Consider the following 16,313-nt stretch of genomic DNA (forward strand, 5'->3'; position numbering starts at 1 on the left):
GTCCCTTTTTTTTCTCTTTCCCCTTCCAATTTAGTCAAAAGGATGGCTTTCCACCCACCACCAGCTTGGTAAAAAACTCCAACGTTCCCCAGCAACGCTGTGGTGCAGCCAAGCCTTGTTGTGAATGCTTCGCTTCCAACCCCTGCGCTCTTGACCGCGAACCTGGTCCCGCCCCCGCACAAACCGAGCTTTCGCTGTGTTTGGACGAACACTTGCTCGAAAGAGAGACAACGGACAAGCATGGGCTGGATCGAGAAGACCAACCGGCGCATCGCCGCCAGTCCGGTCGGCCGCTGGTTCAGGCTGGAAGGATGTGGCCATGTGAGCGATTCACACGATACTTGAACAAACTGTCGCCGGGGTCCAGTGCTAAAAGGGAGCTCGCTCCTACCACAACAGCCAAAGGAGAGGAAGGGCTCCTACTTCTTCACCGAGTTGCGCGCCGGCCTCGCGACCTTCTTTGCCATGGCGTGAGTGGCCCACCGCATTCTTCATACCAGGGTGGGCGATGTGTGTGCTTTGTCGACTTGGGTTCTGACCGTTTGCAGGTACATCATCGCCGTCAACGCGAGCATCGTTTCGGATACCGGCGGCACCTGCGTGTGTGATGCTCCCCCGGTTGCCGGGCAGGTGCCCTGCGAGAACGACACGCAGTATCTCCTGTGTGCGGCCGAGGTCAAGAAGGATCTTGTCACTGCCACGGCTGCCATCTCCGCCCTGGCAACGTTTTGCATGGGTCTCTTTGCCAACTTGTACGTCAAAAAAGCCGACTGCAGCCCGGACGGGTCCAGCAGCAAGCAATGTTGTTCCGTGGTGAGGCAGGCAAGCAGACCGCTGACTGTTTTTTCCGTAGGCCGGTCGGAGTCGCACCGGGAATGGGCCTGAACGCATACTTCGCTTATACCGTCGTTGGCGAGCACGGGTCGGGGGCGGTGCCTTATGAGGTCGCTCTGACTGCCATCTTCGTTGAAGGCTTCATCTTCTTCGGTCTTGCGCTTCTTGGACTGCGCCAGGTTGGTTATTTCCCCCTGTCCTCGTTTTATAAGCAATCTCGACGCTTCTCTTCAAAACTGGCCAAGAAAGTCCTAACCTTCCCAGTGGCTTGCCCGCGTCATCCCCCGCTGCATCAAGCTGGCGACGAGCGTCGGCATCGGGCTCTTCCTGACTCTGATCGGCTTGACGTATTCGGAGGGCATCGGGCTCATCGTCGGCAGCACCTCGACGCCCGTCGCCTTGGCCGGCTGTACGTCCGGCTCTCTGGACGCGTCCGGACAGTGCCCCGACAGCGCGAAGATGCGCAACCCGGCCATGTGGATCGGCATCTTCTGCGGCGGCGTCTTCACAGCCATGCTGATGTTGTATCGTGTCAAGGGTGCCATCATCTTCGGCATCATCCTCGTCTCCATCATCTCCTGGCCGCGCACCACCCCCGTCACGTACTTCCCCTACACCGACGTCGGCAACAGCAACTTCGACTTCTTCAAGAAGGTGGTCGACTTCCACCCGATCCAGAAGGTCCTGAATGTGCAGCGCTGGGACATCGGGTCCTACGGCGGCCAGTTCGGCCTGGCGCTGATCACCTTCCTCTACGTCGACATCCTCGACACCACCGGCACCCTGTATTCCATGGCGCGCTACGCCAACCTCGTCGATCCCGTCACGCAGGACTTTGAAGGGTCTACCTTGGCGTATGCACTGCCCATCCGCGCCCTGTTGTGTTCCCCTGCCCGAGAGAAGCTGACTTTTGACGATGATTCCAGATACATGGTCGACTCGATGTCCATCGCGATCGGATCCCTGATGGGCACGCCACCTGTCACCGCCTTCGTCGAATCCGGTGCCGGTATCGGCGAAGGTGGCAAGACGGGCTTGACGGCCATCACGACGGGCATCTGCTTCTTCATCGCCATCTTCTTCGCGCCCATCTTCGCCTCGATCCCGCCCTGGGCGACCGGCTGCGTGCTCGTGCTCGTCGGCTCCATGATGGTCCAGGCCGTGACCGACATCAACTGGAAGTACCTGGGCGACTCGCTGCCGGCCTTCGTGACCATCGCCCTCATGCCCTTCACCTATTCGATCGCCGACGGCCTGATCGGCGGCATCTGCCTGTACATCCTGATCAACACGCTCGTGTGGATCATCGAGAAGGCCTCGGGCGGCCGCATTGTGCCCCCCAACAAGGAGCTCAAGGAGCCTTGGTCCTTGGTGACTGATGGCGGGATTATGCCCCCCTGGATGGGCCGTCTGGCGAAGGGGAAGAAGGACTTCTGGCGTCCCGGCCCAAGCAGATCGGTGTCCGGCGCCGAGGGCGTGACAGTGAATATTGATGGAAAGACGTCGGCCTCGGATTAGGACATAGCTGTTGCGAGCGGCCGGTCCGGAAAGTCCGTGTAGGTGGTACGGCTTGTTCTGCTTCGCGTGTTTGCGATGCAGGAGGACGTCCGAGATCAGGATCAGTCCATATGTTCTTTCAACTTTTTTTATATTGTAAAACGGAAATGAAAGCCTCAAGTCACGACTCGAGAAAAGCCTGGGTATTCTTTCCGGAGAGTGAGCAGCTCAGATACAGTGCATTCAGTACCGACGGGGGTCACGCAGCGCTAAGGTCTGGTGAGAACATTAAATCTCACGCGAATGGCCCGCCCGAGAGTAACGCTCAGCGCGAGCGGCAACTGGTCAGATGCACGATCATCGCCCCGTGACTCGTGACTCGGCACGCCGGTGGTGACTGCCTTCTCGCGTTGCAAGCGCAGCCAGCTGGTTTACGGAGTCGTGAACGGATGTTCCTGCTTGTCCCACTGGAGCGGCGGGCCGCGTCGGCGTATCGTCGGACCGTGTTGGACGGTGTCGGGCCGTTGTTGCGGGCCGCCAGGCACACCATGCCGAGCCGGTGCGATCTGGTTTATAAGTGACGCCGTGTATTGCTGTTCCAATGCATCACCACTCAGACTCTCGAAGATCCCTTGAAGTCATGGCCGCTGCCCGGAATTTCACCATCTCCTGCCACTGCGGTGCCGCTCGGCAGGCCGTGGCTCCGCGGGGCAACCAGAGCCTCTTCTCCGAGGTGTCGTTCTGCCACTGCGACAGCTGCCGCCACCTGACAGGCCTGCTGTGCGCCTCCTACGCCCCTATTTCCTCCCACCCTGCTCCCTCCGTTGCCGGGCTGCAGAGTTATTCCACCTCACCGGCCTCGACCAGGTATTTCTGCTCCACCTGCGGCTGCCACGTCTTCCGCGCCAGCCGGCCGTCCCCATCCTCGGCCCCTGAGCAATGGTCATGGGAGGTCGCCACGGGCGCCGTCGTCGACGGCCCGGCGCCCACCTCCAGCCTCCCTGAGCAATGGCGCCACCTTCACATCCGCGACACCAAAGACGGCGGCCTCTCTGCCTGGCTGCCCAACGCCGACCCCCCTCCACAATCCTCAGAGCACTCCCCCGCCTCCCCAGACCAAAGCACCACGCTCCCAGCCTCCTGCCACTGCCGCTCCATCTCCCTCCAAATCACCCGGCCCTCGCCCGACCCAGCCCTCAACCCGGACTCCCCGTACGCCGACCTGCTGCTCCCCTACCACAGCACCCCCTCCACCACCGTCTCCAACCCCTCCCGCGAGAAGTGGTACCTGCGCCCCGACCCGGCGCTCCTCCGCTCGCATCATTCCCCATCCCCAAACCACCAGCCCCAACACGTCCGCTACCTCGCCGGGACCTGCGCCTGCGAGACCTGCCGCCTGACCAGCGGCTTCGAGATCCAGACATGGTCCTTCATCCCCCGCCGCAACATCCTCATCCGCCTCTCCCAGCCGGGCGAAGCCGGGTCGTCCACCAACCCAGCCGCAACCGCAAACGCCTCCTCCCACCCAGATCCACAGCAACAGCAACAGGAGGAGGAGCAGCAGCACCAGCAACCGCAGAAACCGCACCAGGAGCAGGAGCAGCAGCAACAGGAGGAGCAGCAGCAGCAACAGAAGCAGCAGCAGCAGCAGCAGCAGCCGCAACCAGAGGGGGAGGAAAAAGAAGAAGAGGACTACCGCCCGCTCGACTTCACCCGCCTGCCCACCAACTCACCGCTGAAAGCCTACGAGTCCTCGCCAGGCCGACTGCGCGAGTTCTGCGGGCGCTGCGGCGCCACCGTCTTCTGGCACGACCGTGTGCGGCCGGATCTGATCGACGTCAGCGCAGGGCTGTTCCGCGCGGCCGCGGGCGCGAGGGCGGAGGACTGGCTGGCGTGGTGGACCGGCCGGGTCAGTTTCTCGGAGGAGGCTGGGACAGGCAGGCACGGCGGGGCCAAGGCGTGGGGGAAAGGGGTGATTAAGGCTTTGGAGCGGCGTTTGAAGGCACACCATCAGGGTCAGAGCGAGAGTCAGGTCCGCGTCAGCAGGGGCAGCGACGGTGCTTGAGAAAGGCCAAGGGCCAGTTGTCTATGCCTTACATCTAAGCCGCGAGGCTACATCTATGGATGGTCGTAGATGCCCTATCATGCAACGTGTCGTAGGCCGGATGCCGTAGATATAGCGAACCCTCCACTGTTTGCCGAACAGTAAATATGCGTACAAGCAGGAGGGTCATGCGATAAGACGACATTCCCAAACTCGTGTCGATGCGAGAGCCACTGTTCTTCTCCGCTGTTGACGTGAACCGGAGATTAACAGGGCGGTATGCTCAGCGGCTACAGGCGGGGTGAACATACCTGTCAACAGTCTGACGGAGAACGGGCGCGGTTCGAGCGTCTACCAATGGACTTGAACCATGCGGCAGCCCAGCCCACCGGCAACCGGCCACCCATTTTCGCCTGGTCATGTTTCAAAATATGGCGAAAGGCGGCGAGGGGAACGCCTGGAATCCGATCCAAGGGAACCCCTGACCGCATTGGTAGCCTACCGGCGTTCCCGCCTCCTGCTTCCTGCTGCAGTGGCGACGTAGGGCAAGCTAGGCCGCGGGGGCCCCCGCAGCCGCAGTAGGGTCCTCAGCCGTCGCTTCAATATTTGATTCTTGATCGTCGGTCGTGCTTGAGCCGGAGTCGCCCTGAGCCGTCGGCACAGCGTTGGCGACAATCATAGGGCCACCCGCGTGACCATCGCGCTCCATCATTGCCGCCAGGCGGGCGGCTCGGCCTTCCTTCTTCCTCGGGACGGGAGCTGCGCAAGACGTCAGCGGACACTCGGAGCCACCAGGTATTGTGAATGACCGACCCCTATTGTTCTCCTGGACATAAAACTGCCTCAACAAGGTCACGGCCTCATCTCGCCCCCAGCCCCCTTCGGCCTCGAATCCACGCTCAATATTACCGCCATCCCCTGGAAGATTGGCGGACTCCATGTGAGAAATAATGATGCCGTTCTCGTCCTTGTTATCTTCCATCGCATTCCTCTGATCCGAAACGCCGTCTGTCGACGCCGGGAGGCGCTCGAGAACAGGCCTCGCGAGGCCCTTGCCCTTCTGGGGTGTAGGCGTCGGCGGGGCGGAAGCCATGGAACGCGGCGAGTTCTTGTGGATCCGGAAGACACCGCCGGTGCCGCCAAACTTGTCGTTGACGGCGCCGAAATACACCTTCTTAATCCCGAGCTGCCGGAGGAGAGAGGCGCACATGACACACGGCTCAACTGTGACATAGAGGGTACACTCTCGGATGATCGATATGTCCACGCGAGGCGACGGGTGAAGCTTTTGGCCGTAAGGATAGAGGTGGCCGTCGCGTGGATCGACGTCTCCCCAGGTACTGGTTTCGGCGGGCTGCATCTCATTGGTCTTGTCAGTAAGAGGCGCCCTGGTAGTGTCTAGCCCCTCACGAGAGCCATTCGTTGCGGGCTCGAGGTCGGCGGAAGACGAGTAGGACAGCAGGGCGGATATAGCCATGAGCTCGGCATGCCTTGTGCCGTTACGGGTGACGTTGGTAGCGTTCATGCCTTTCGCGATGACCCGCTCCTTGTAGACAAGAACGCAACCGACCGGGGTCTCATTGGTTCGGAGAGCAAGTCTGGCCTACCGAGCTTGTTAGCAAAGCTAAAACGGCAGTCAGGAAGCTGACAGCAGATGCAGGGAGCGTCGAATGTCAGTGTTTCCGGCAGGAGGGGCTCTTGCAGCTCGAAACGCAACAGATCTCCTCGCCCACCAACCACAGAGGCATCGACATATGCTTCCAATTTTAAGAACAAAAACACATTAGTTCCCAGACTCACCATATCCAGAGCCTCCCTCATAAACCGGCTATGTTTGGCCCTCTCGGCTGCCTGCTCGGGCGTCTCGTGCTTGGCCTGGATCTGGATCGTGTCGCTACCGAGCTGAATCGTCGTCGTCACGGGCATCGCTGCCGTCTCCTCAGACTTACTGGTCTGGGCTGCCGAGCATTCCAGCGAGCCTGGGAGCGCCGGCGTCACGCCCCGCGCAGTGGCGCTGTCGGTGCCATTGGGGCCCGGATAGCAGGGGAACGTGCCGTTCTGCGCGGCTCCGGCGCCAGTGCCGTTCACACCGTCATGAAGCGGGGTCGTCGGCGCCGCCGACCGGTTGTCATTGAGCTCCAGGCGCGACAGCACGCCGCTCAGCTGGGCGTCGGCGGCGGGCGAATCCGCCTTGGTCGGCGAGCAGTCCAACTTCCCGGCAGGAGGGTTGGGCGGCGAGATCGAAGCCATTCCGGGGACGGGCGTCTTGGGGTTGGCTGGGTCCGATGCCGCTGACGAAGATGAGGCCGCCATCATATCGCTGGCAGCGTGGCGGCCGCCGGCGTCAACGTCGTCGTGGGGTTGTCGGGAAGAAGGCGGCGTGCTCGAGCCGGAGCCAGCAGTCGAGCAGGGAAGGATTGGCTGACTCGTTCGTCGAGCGAAGGGTACAAGGTCCACAACTTGCAGAAGGGTGTTGACAGGAAACAGAAAGAGCGACTGCAGAAACGCAGCGATTTTGAGGCCGGTGGCCGAGATGGCTTTAAGGAAGAGCGTGCCTGCCATTTTTGACCACCAGCAGCCTGTCGAACCTCTTTGAACCTCAACTCTTGCCCCCGGACGACCACCTCCAATGAAGTCGCAGCTGATCCAGCCGCGGCGAATAAGAATAAAAGCAAAAGCAGGCAACTGCTCAAAATAAAGAGCAGATACTTCCGTCAAATAATGCTGGTACGAGTGATGCCGGGATGAAAATGCTCGTGCCAGAAAGTGAAGGTGCAACTTCGCCCAAAGCAGGCTCCGTGTGTTCGGGATAAAATAAGGACCAAGAGAGGACCTTGTAGCGAGCACACGGTGACAGTAAGCTGAATCAAAAAGAAGGCTGAATCTTGACTTCAATGGAGCCTGCATGCCCACAGGCAACCTGAAGAGGCGTTGTCCAAATACATTACACAGGAAGCATCGAACATTCACAGAACCGACAGAATCATTTGTGACATTGAAAGGGTGAAAGAGTGGGTCAACCAGTGAAAAAAACATGTGGATACTAACGAAGTTCTCAAACCCCCGATAAGCTCACGAAGTACGGAATACCGAGGTTCGCTCAGGTGTGTGGATGGGTGAATTTACAGTACAAACAATGCCGCTTGGTTGCGTGCCATCGACGAGTGAAAGCAAATCACAGTCATCACCACGCTAAAGGGACAGGCTGAAATAAATTAACGATGGCCTGTGAAGACCTTCAATTGTCAAGCCCGAAGAGCCGAGCTACCTGCTGTCTGGCCCGACAGTCCGAAGCCCAGTCAAAGGAGTAGCAAGGGCAGCAACGCCTCGGAGTCGGGCCCTCACAGACCACCAAGCTTCGTCCTCCCCCCGACCCATCCGCAACCACAAACCACACTCGCCTGCCATCGCTAAGCAGAGCAAGCAAGCCTCGAATATAGTACATGCATAGGAAGAGAAGAGGACGACCACATGTCTCTAATCCAGCCCTGGGGTATCATAGTCAAAAATGCACTCGCTAACAACAAACCAGAAACATCACATGCATATCAAAACACTTGCCCAGATGAACACAGGAGGTTATTGCAACCTCCAGGTTTGCACCGATGGCAGGCGAGGGACAATTCTCCTCACCCGCCGTGACACCGTACACCGGAGGGCCCCTAGGCTCCCGGTGACAGACTGGATCGTCGACCGGACTTGGCCAACGATGCCGGACGGCGACGGTGGTGGTGACGGCAAGGTTTTCGAGACAGGCAACGCCACGCTCGGCGGCCCGGCGCACCGAGGTGCCAGCCGGGCCAGAGATATGCTGCTGATGGCAAGAATGTTGACGAGGTTGACTTGATCTGCCAGGAGCGCCTGCAGAGCGCGGGCGCAGAGAAGAGAGACAAGACCAAACACGGCAAGCTGGAAGAAGAATGTGTTGTTGATCACACCTTCCCCAGCGACGTTGCACCGTGTTGGCAGGGTCGAGAACACCGTGGTCCTCAACATCGCATGGGCTGCTCCAACGTCCAGTTGGACGCCGCGCAGTGCATCGACGAGGGCAGACGACCCAAGCTCGCGGCCAGGGAGCAGCTGGCTCGCCAGGGAGCTGCTTACGCAACCCTGGTCGTGGCGAGCAGCGCTGCCCAGCGAGCCGTCGACAACACCATGGCATGGCTGGCTGGAAGCTGCCGAGGACGTTGAACCGGTCGCACGCAGGAGGCGCGGTTGCCAAGCTGCAGCCGTGGCGAGCTGAGAAATCGTGCGAGGCGAGACGGCGTCGGTCGAAACAGCCGCTTCAACGGTGGAGGATGCGGGGCCAGCAACAGTGGCGGGTTCTAGCCTCCGAGGTCCAGGTGACGTGCACGGACTAACCGACGACTGTGCAGCACGGGCAAACACAGTGCTGGGCGCTCCACCGTTGTGATACTCGCTGTGCATGGCGGTAGAAGAAACCGGGAGAAGAGGCCCGATCTCAGAAGCATCGCCATGGGTAATGCGGCCATCGCTGGACGGGCAAGGAACGCCTGCCTCCGAACCGGCAAGCCTGTTGTGATTGGTGTTCAATTGTCTGAGCGTCGACGACCTGCCAGAGGTGCGGTCTCGTTCACGGAAGCTCGGCTCAGGATCATAGTACCACGCGCCGTCAATTGAGCTGGCGGCGATGGCGGGTCTCTCGTCAACAGGTCGGTCGCCTGCGGATGTGGCCCAAGAGATGGGTGCATGTATTACAGGCTCGGCAGCAAGGGCACGCGGCGAATTGTGAATGGCATATGCTTGGGCGAGCTCGTGAGATTGTGGTGACGGTTGTCGGCTGGTAAGGTCCCTCAGCTGAAGAACAGGATCATCGTCGATGATTTCAGGACCGGGCGAATAGAGGTTGAAGTCGATGTAGTTGGTGCCGTGGGCAACACCCGGATTGAGGTAGGGGACAGTCGGGTCCTGGAGTGAGAATCCGCCAGCCAAATCAGCCGCAGCATCAGATGCAGTTGCCGGGGAGCCGCCAGAAGGCGCCGGGGTGAACGGCGTGAAGGTTTGTGACGGAGAGGTGGACGAAGACCCAGAGCTTGGGGAGAAGTTCTGCGAGTCGGTGAAGGGGTCGAAAACAAAGTCGTCGAAGTTGGGTGCAGCAGCAACCGGGGCCGGCTCTGGATCGAAGGTGATGAAGTCGTTCCAAAACTCGTCGAGGTCTTGAGGGAAGCCAGCATCCACAGCCGGGAACGTGAGAGCGACCTCGGGGGCGTTCAAGACCCCAGCGAATAAGTCCGCCGAGGCATCTGCCACGGTGACAGGGGGCGACTCTTCTGCCTTCCTTGACCGCTTCACGGGCTTTTGCTCAGGCTGCGACGACGGCGAAGACTGCGAGGCGTTGCGCTTCCTGTGGCTGGGGTCACAGCGGACCTTCTTCTTCCGGCACGCGTCGCAAGCCTTGATGATGCGCATGAGGTGAGCATGGTCACGCTGCTCCTTGGTCTTGCAGCCTCGGGAAGCCGAGTTGGTGACGTCCCGTCCATCCTTGGTCAGGATGCGCATGCCGGGATGGTTCGCAAAGTCCACGGTCTCTCGCCGTGAGCTGGACGAGCTGGACTTCCTGGAGGCAGATGAGCGGGACTGCGTCCTCCCATCGGAAGGCGCCAGGGCGACCGGGGCAGGGGACAGCACGGAGGAGTAGTTCAAGCTCGATGCGTAGCCCGAGTCGTAGAGCGCGGAGGTAGCTGGTGATGCGGTGACGGGGGTGAAGGACCCGGAAGGAACGGGGTAGAACTTGAAGTTCTCGCCCGTCCGTCGCGAGTATTCGAAGAAGTCCATTGAGATGTGGGCACGCTTGTCCTGGATCGAAGCGGGCCCGGGAAGAAACGCGTTGATCATCTCGTCAAGTTCGGGGGTGCCAATAGCGGGGAGCCACTGCAGGGCCGCTCCGAGGGCCGGCTGGCTCACGGAGAACCCGCTGAAGGCACCGACGGAGCCGTGTCGGGCCATGTTCGTCATTGCTGCGGTGTCCTTCGGGTTGCCGCACGGGTTCAAAACCAATTCGGCGTCCGCAACGGCGAAGGGTTCGGAAAGCTTCGCCGAGTCTGGCTCGAGGTAATTGAAACTCGAGGCCGTCTGCGCTGTGGTGGTGATGTTTCGTTGGTGGTCCACCGTGAAGTGTGGTGGTCTTGCTTACGGAAGCGGCGTCGAAGTCGCTTTCTTAATAGAGCAATTGACGGGTTGGTCAGCTCTTCGCAACTCGGGTCTGGCCGAGTCTGTCTGCAGAGGCAGAGGCAAGCAGGAAACGGAGAAGTGGGCAAGGAGGGGCAGCAGTCTTTGAGAGGAAGGTCTCGTCTGCTGCAGCAACTGCCCGGTGTAACGCGCCAGAGACAGGTTGACACGCCAACTGGGCAATTGATCGTACTTCGCGCACAATCTCAAGTTCCGCTGAAGGAAGAGGGAGAAGAAAGACGAGCGATGTCCGAAGGAGTCAGGCCGATATTTCAGTTCCTGCTCCGGCAACAAGCGCTCTTGCGAACTCGACTCGTCCTTCCAAGCTCAGCGGTGGTCTCCTCCAGCATTTCGGCGAGCCGTATTAGGAATAGCGCCACCCGGCCCGCCAGTGGGACGGGTACCTGAAGCCTGGCCATTTTATGCGCCGCCACCGCCAGCCCTCCGAGGCGCAGGCTCTGCTTTCATGAAGGCAAAGCCCAGAGTAGAGCTTGTTTTGACATCGAAACATCACAAACCCAAATGTGAGGCTTTTCGACTCTGGAACCAGTCAATTAATGCATGGTTTGCTTGGTAACTCGACAGAGTCGGGCACGTCTTCAGCTCGTAGGGCTACAGAATATCCCCGCTTCCTCAGTACCAGCTACCGTCAAACTGCTGCGGCAAGGAGCCGTCATGGTTGCAGAACACGGCGAGCGGTTGACCTGTGGGACCGCTACCCCACTATCCATTCCAGGTCACAGGAAACCCTCCAGTCTGACCCGCGAAGAAGGCGGCCCTGAATGGCAAGGCCCCCAATTGGCCAGGGAAGAGGATGACTCAAGCGACGATTACACGACACGGGTTTTGACGATCGGGAAGGTGGTTGTCGTCGCGTTCCTTTTCCACACAGTGTTCTTCTGCCCTCAATTCAGGAACTGATGTCCCTCACTTCTTGGACACCAGGAAGTTCCTTGTTCATGGTCGGAAAGAAGAAAGAAAACAGAAGGCTCACGCTTCAATTGCTTTTCCGCCAGGCTGCCTCTTTCGTCTCAACTTATTCCGTATATCTTCTCCGTTTGGATTGATTGCTTGTGGACAGCCACAGAACCAGAATTAAGGAAGGCAGATCACGAGGTTGACAAGCTGACGGCCCCTGAAACATACCATACCAGCCCCCGAACCATACAGCAACTGCGAGGTCCACCCTGGCACAGTGCCAAGCACCTCAGTCCATGCAAGACCGGGTGCGGCACTCAATTGAGTCAACCATCTGTGCCGGCTCGATCTCGAAACGATCCAACCAGATGTTTATTATTGGTCAGTGATGTGGCTGACAGCCGTCTCGGATGACTCCTCTTCGTCTTCAGGGTGTGCGAGATTGCCTTGCCGAGCATGCAACGTGATAACTGGTCTGGTTTCTCGCGCAGCTGGAATTCTGGGGTCCCCGCCACAGCCGAGCGTCAATCAATTGAGGCAGTGTTGCGAAGCTCACTTCCTCCCCACGTGCGGAAGCTCATCCAATAGTTCTCACGCTGTGCGCCATGACAGGAAAAAGTACGGATCAACTCCGGATGCACAGGGCCGTCAAGCGGAGGCAACCCAACAAGGATGAGCCATGAAGTTGCGAGCTTGCTCAACAGCGAGGCCTCAGGGACTTGTTTAAAGAGTGTGTATTCCGTACAGTCCATCCAAAAAACCACACCTCAAAACTGCCATGTATCCCCGTTCGCACAATCCCAGCACTCCCGTCACACACCCAACGTTTGACTACCTATGTTCAGCCTGATGCCCGACCAGCCCAGTTCTTGCGAACCTATCCTCTTCCATGCCCGGTGCAAGACCCAGATCCAGACAGCCTGCTCAAGCATGAACGTAGGTCCCGAAACACCAGACGCCAGGAAAAGGAAGGAAAGAAAAAAGACAGAGAGGAAAAGCAAGGAAGGAAAGAAACGAAGAAGAAGAGGAGGAAGAAGCCGAACTCCAGACGAACAAATATAGCATACAGGATTCATGTGCCGGAAAGCAGGGAAACGCCAAACACGAAGCAGGGAAAAGCCAAACAGGAAACAGCCGTCTAAGCCAAAGCAGAAGCCAGTATGGACCCAACAGAACACGCCGAAATCCGCCATGCAAACCCCGGATGCCTCGCAGTGCCCGCAGGGTCCAGACCCGGTCTCGAACCCAGGCCTCGCCAGGTCACAAACAGCTCATGCTGCACTAACACGCAGTAGCAGAGACAGCAACCGCCACACGACCGCCTGCGCCAACCGACAGAATGCAGCGACCATCGCACCTGTGCCAACGCTCGTGGCGCTAAAATACCCGACAATCAGAACGCCGCGAGCGTTCGCCGATTATTGAGCAGGCAAAAGGGCGGCGATACCTGTGCAGCAGCATCACGGTGCTGTGCCAGGGCAAGCATCTCATGCCGGAACGCCCACGTCGCGATCAGCCCGGCGACGATGCATGCAATGGACAGATTGAGGACCCGGGTTGGGCCCGCGCGTCCGTGGTGGGAGAGGCCATCGCATGCAGTTCGCCACAGTCCGCCGTCGACGCCACTGGCAGACAGCCAACCGTCGACCAGGGCGAAGATGACGACAGCGAAGAGGACAGCCGCGGAGCAGGCATGCCTGCGGACGGCGGTGCCAGCAGCACCCCACGCCCAGGCCAGGCCCGGAAACAGGGGAGGATGGCACATCCCGCTGTGAAAGGGCCGGCTGGCGCAGCGGACTACGGGAGAGCCGAACCCGCGGCAAGTCCTGGCCTTCTCGATGACCGCTTGTGCGGACCTGAAGGCCTGGCCAGAAGAACCACTTCCGTAGCCGTAGCCGCCGCACGACCGTGCGTAGGGGCTGTTCTGACCTCCGGGCGAGCCAGAGAATGGTGCCGAGTAATCCGTCCAGGAGGAACTGTTCGAAGGGGCTCCGTCCAGGCTCGCCAGGCCCCCGAGGGGGTCAGAGATCGCTCTGGAAGGGATACTCACGCGCGCCCATTGCCATTTTTGCCAGGAGGATGATCCGGGGTTGGGGCATTCGAAGCAAGGCAGGGTCGGTCGGATCCAATCGTTAAAACCGCAATTGGTGCAATGCCACATGGGCCAGTCTTCGTAGATTGGCGCGTGGGCCGATGCGTAGTGCATCTTCAGCTCCTCCAGAGTGCTGCAGCGCTCGTGGCACGGCGACAGCCCGCCGTGCGACAGTGACGAACCGCAATTGTCGGTGCCCCAGAGGCAGTCCCATTCTTGACCATTGGGGGAGACCTCTCTGCCGATCGGGGCCATGTCCTCAGCTGTGCTTCGGGTTAAGGCAGCAACATCCTGGTGTCGACCGGCTGGCGTGCCTCGAGGCACGGTAGCAGCACCCGGGTAATACGGCGACGCTGATGTGCTCCGGGCCATGGGTGCCGCAGCTTGGTAGAGTGCCGCGGGCACGCTTCGAGTCACGGTGCCAGCACCTTGGTAATGAGGCGCCGCCGATGCGCTCCGAACCATGGTGGTGCCAGCTCGATGTTGGACTACTGGCATGCTCTGAGGAAGAGCAGGTGGGTGGTGCTGGGGCGTTGTATCGGAAAGCGCAAATGGGACCTGGAGATATTCAACCCTGCCCAATACCGATGCCAGGTGTTGCGGGACTGGGGGGTTCTGCTGGTGTGTCTGCTCTAGCAGCGGGTCGGAGTCCGCGTGAACGTCGTCCCTCCCAGCCCATACAAGCTGGGATGGTTGGTTCGTGGAGTTTTGTCCGACCCCGACACCGAGAAGATCGCTGGGCTCGCCCAAGCGCGGCTGATACAGAGTGGCAGTGGCGGTAGAAGTCGGATGGCCGGAGTCGGGCACCTGGGCTGCAGCCCGCTTTTCCGCCTGGTACGCGGCTTCGAAAAGACTGAAGTCGAAGTGGTCACACTGGGCACTGGTTAGCAGGAAAGAGTCGAGACCGCGCAATGGATACCCGGAGCTCTTGCCTTGACTCTCCGCTCCCGGCACTCATTGCAGGCGCCCAGCTTGCGCATCAAGTGAGTTCTCGCTTTCTTTTTCTCGGACAGCGGCCCATGGCGGCCGGGGCGTTGTCCCCTGGGTCCGGGCGGGTCTCCAGCAACACCCATGTCATTCATGGCCTGAGAAATCGAGTGGGTAGTGCTGGCGTGGGACAGCGACGGAGATGAAACGGTGACTTGGGAGGACAGCGGGAGCTGGAGATGGCTGGGAGGCCCCTCTTGCACCTGCTCGAGTGACTCCTCAGTCAGCTTCTCCTCTTCTCGGCGCATCTTATTGTAGAGTTCCTGCGTCTCAGGAGTCGGGATGGGCCGGAGCAAAGCAGCCCTCTGGTTCGAGGCTTGAGGCGCCATGTGGCCAGAGGGCTCTTGGTTCGAGGTGAATTTGCGCTTGGTCCCTCGGGGCATGCCGTTGATGGGAGGCCTCGAGCCTCGCCAGCCTGGCGGAGAGTGTTTCGCCCAGTCACGGGACACAAGGCTGCGCGGACTGGGCAGCAGGGGGAACGGGGGGCTAAAAAAGTAAAACCGCAAAGCAAAACACACGACACAGCTACAGCAGTAGAAGAAGACCAGAAAACGGTCGAGCGGCTCGACATGCACGGTAAGAGAAGGAAGAAATAATACCAGTCCAAGGCTTGGGGAAAAGAGGGCTCAAGTATGAGGGCGGTTGGTCATTGGACCTGAGAGCAGCAAGGCATAGCAGAAGGCGGACACTGCCTCCTCCGGTCTCGCCGCCGAGGGACAGCCTGGGCAGCAATGACGCCCCTGGGAAAACCGGCATGCGGCGAGGCAACGGACGGCGGTGAAGAGAACGGCGAAAACGCAAGTGCCAGAGAGCTCCAGTCGAGTGAACAGGTGGCTCTGGTGCCACATTTATCTGACTAGGAGCGGTAGGTAGCTGAGAAATTTGAGAAACACAGCAGCAGAAATGGACAACGACAATGAGTTACCACCGTTTGGCCGGGGAAGCCAGCTATCCGTGGGTGCCCAACTGGGTAGGGCCCATGGACGACTTGCAAAGGTCTGTAGTCGACGCCATCACTGTCGACGACAGGCAGCTCTGCAAACGTTTGAGCGTGTTGCCGGGTTTCCGCTTTGATGGCCAGGTCGGCGGACGAGGCGAGGCCAGCGTAGGTCGCGCACCACGACCGGGCGGTTGAGACTTGAGCGAACATGCCCCGCAGTGGAGAACCCGGGCGCTGTTCCCGTGCGCCGAGAGCCGCTTCCTCCATACTGCGTACCTCGCGAATCCACATGAAATACCATGAGCTTTATCGGGGGTTCACTTTAACGAGGCGCCACGCCGTGGGTAGGTAGTCACTTTACCGATACGGAAGGGACTGCGGTAAGGCAACGCCCATTTTACTCCGTAATAGGCTGGCTACAGCACAAACTACCCGCATAACATAACGTTACCGGTAAAGGCGCATGCACGTCATCGGGCCGAGGCCTTGTTCATGAATTTCGGTCCCCATAGCCGCACGCACCAGCAACGTGGAACTTCTGAACACACGCCAAGGGTTCACATTCTGCTATTCTGCTGCGATCTTCATCTCCCATGCTCCCACAGGCTTTCTGTCCTTTGAACCTCCTACTGCGGGGCAACCGCTTTCCAGCTGCGGCAAGCCTTGCAGAGTACCTGATCGAGGTTCGTCTGATGTCGGGTCTCAGCTCCTCGGTCCCGAACTGGTGGGGTGGCAACGCAAACGTTCTGGGGCGGACAGCAGTACGGATGAACTACCTCCTACCTTCGGTATGGTAACCTAGGCAGCCTTGC

At 59.7% G+C, this 16,313-nt stretch overlaps 5 protein-coding genes across 5 annotated transcripts; 2 read left to right on the top strand and 3 right to left on the bottom strand.

Moving 5' to 3' along the window:
• Positions 1-704: 704 nt before the first annotated feature.
• Positions 705-2,642, top strand: THITE_2111338 (uncharacterized protein). Its single transcript, XM_003651233.1, has 3 exons — positions 705-1,013; positions 1,099-1,688; positions 1,761-2,642. The coding sequence occupies exons 1-3, from the start codon at positions 876-878 to the stop codon at positions 2,350-2,352; spliced, it is 1,320 nt and encodes a 439-aa protein (XP_003651281.1). The 5' UTR covers positions 705-875; the 3' UTR covers positions 2,353-2,642.
• A 329-nt stretch (positions 2,643-2,971) lies between these two features.
• Positions 2,972-4,396, top strand: THITE_111929 (uncharacterized protein; the record flags this gene model as incomplete). Its single annotated transcript, XM_003651234.1, has 1 exon — positions 2,972-4,396. The coding sequence occupies one exon, from the start codon at positions 2,972-2,974 to the stop codon at positions 4,394-4,396; it is 1,425 nt and encodes a 474-aa protein (XP_003651282.1).
• A 130-nt stretch (positions 4,397-4,526) lies between these two features.
• On the bottom strand, positions 4,527-7,558 carry THITE_2111344 (uncharacterized protein). The gene is made up of 4 exons (XM_003651235.1): positions 6,176-7,558; positions 5,189-5,978; positions 4,687-5,134; positions 4,527-4,621 (listed from the first exon to the last, which is right to left on the bottom strand). The coding sequence occupies exons 1-3, from the start codon at positions 6,935-6,937 to the stop codon at positions 4,926-4,928; spliced, it is 1,761 nt and encodes a 586-aa protein (XP_003651283.1). The 5' UTR covers positions 6,938-7,558; the 3' UTR covers positions 4,527-4,621; positions 4,687-4,925.
• A 1-nt stretch (position 7,559) lies between these two features.
• On the bottom strand, positions 7,560-10,846 carry THITE_2111346 (uncharacterized protein). Its single transcript, XM_003651236.1, has one exon. The coding sequence runs from the start codon at positions 10,340-10,342 to the stop codon at positions 7,955-7,957; it is 2,388 nt and encodes a 795-aa protein (XP_003651284.1). The 5' UTR covers positions 10,343-10,846; the 3' UTR covers positions 7,560-7,954.
• Positions 10,847-12,169: 1,323 nt separating this feature from the next.
• On the bottom strand, positions 12,170-15,768 carry THITE_2094717 (uncharacterized protein; the record flags this gene model as incomplete). The annotated part of the gene is made up of 3 exons (XM_003651237.1): positions 12,170-14,447; positions 14,513-14,976; positions 15,579-15,768. The coding sequence occupies 3 exons, from the start codon at positions 15,766-15,768 to the stop codon at positions 12,876-12,878; spliced, it is 2,226 nt and encodes a 741-aa protein (XP_003651285.1). The 3' UTR covers positions 12,170-12,875.
• Between the last annotated feature and the right edge of the window lie 545 nt (positions 15,769-16,313).

Source organism: Thermothielavioides terrestris, chromosome 2, assembly GCF_000226115.1.
Source record: "Thermothielavioides terrestris NRRL 8126 chromosome 2, complete sequence".
Classification (NCBI taxonomy): Eukaryota; Fungi; Ascomycota; class Sordariomycetes; order Sordariales; family Chaetomiaceae; genus Thermothielavioides; species Thermothielavioides terrestris.

Coding starts and splice junctions, on each gene's coding strand:
- THITE_2111344 (XM_003651235.1), bottom strand. CDS start 6,937: ATGGCAGGCACGCTCTTCCTTAAAGCCATCTCGGCCACCGGCCTCAAA. Junction 5,979..6,175: donor TGAGGGAGGCTCTGGATATG/GTGAGTCTGGGA, acceptor CAAGCTCGGTAG/GCCAGACTTGCTCTCCGAAC. Junction 5,135..5,188: donor TGTCCAGGAGAACAATAGGG/GTCGGTCATTCA, acceptor CGTCTTGCGCAG/CTCCCGTCCCGAGGAAGAAG.
- THITE_2111346 (XM_003651236.1), bottom strand. CDS start 10,342: ATGGCCCGACACGGCTCCGTCGGTGCCTTCAGCGGGTTCTCCGTGAGC.
- THITE_2111338 (XM_003651233.1), top strand. CDS start 876: ATGGGCCTGAACGCATACTTCGCTTATACCGTCGTTGGCGAGCACGGG. Junction 1,014..1,098: donor CGCTTCTTGGACTGCGCCAG/GTTGGTTATTTC, acceptor TAACCTTCCCAG/TGGCTTGCCCGCGTCATCCC. Junction 1,689..1,760: donor TTTGAAGGGTCTACCTTGGC/GTATGCACTGCC, acceptor CGATGATTCCAG/ATACATGGTCGACTCGATGT.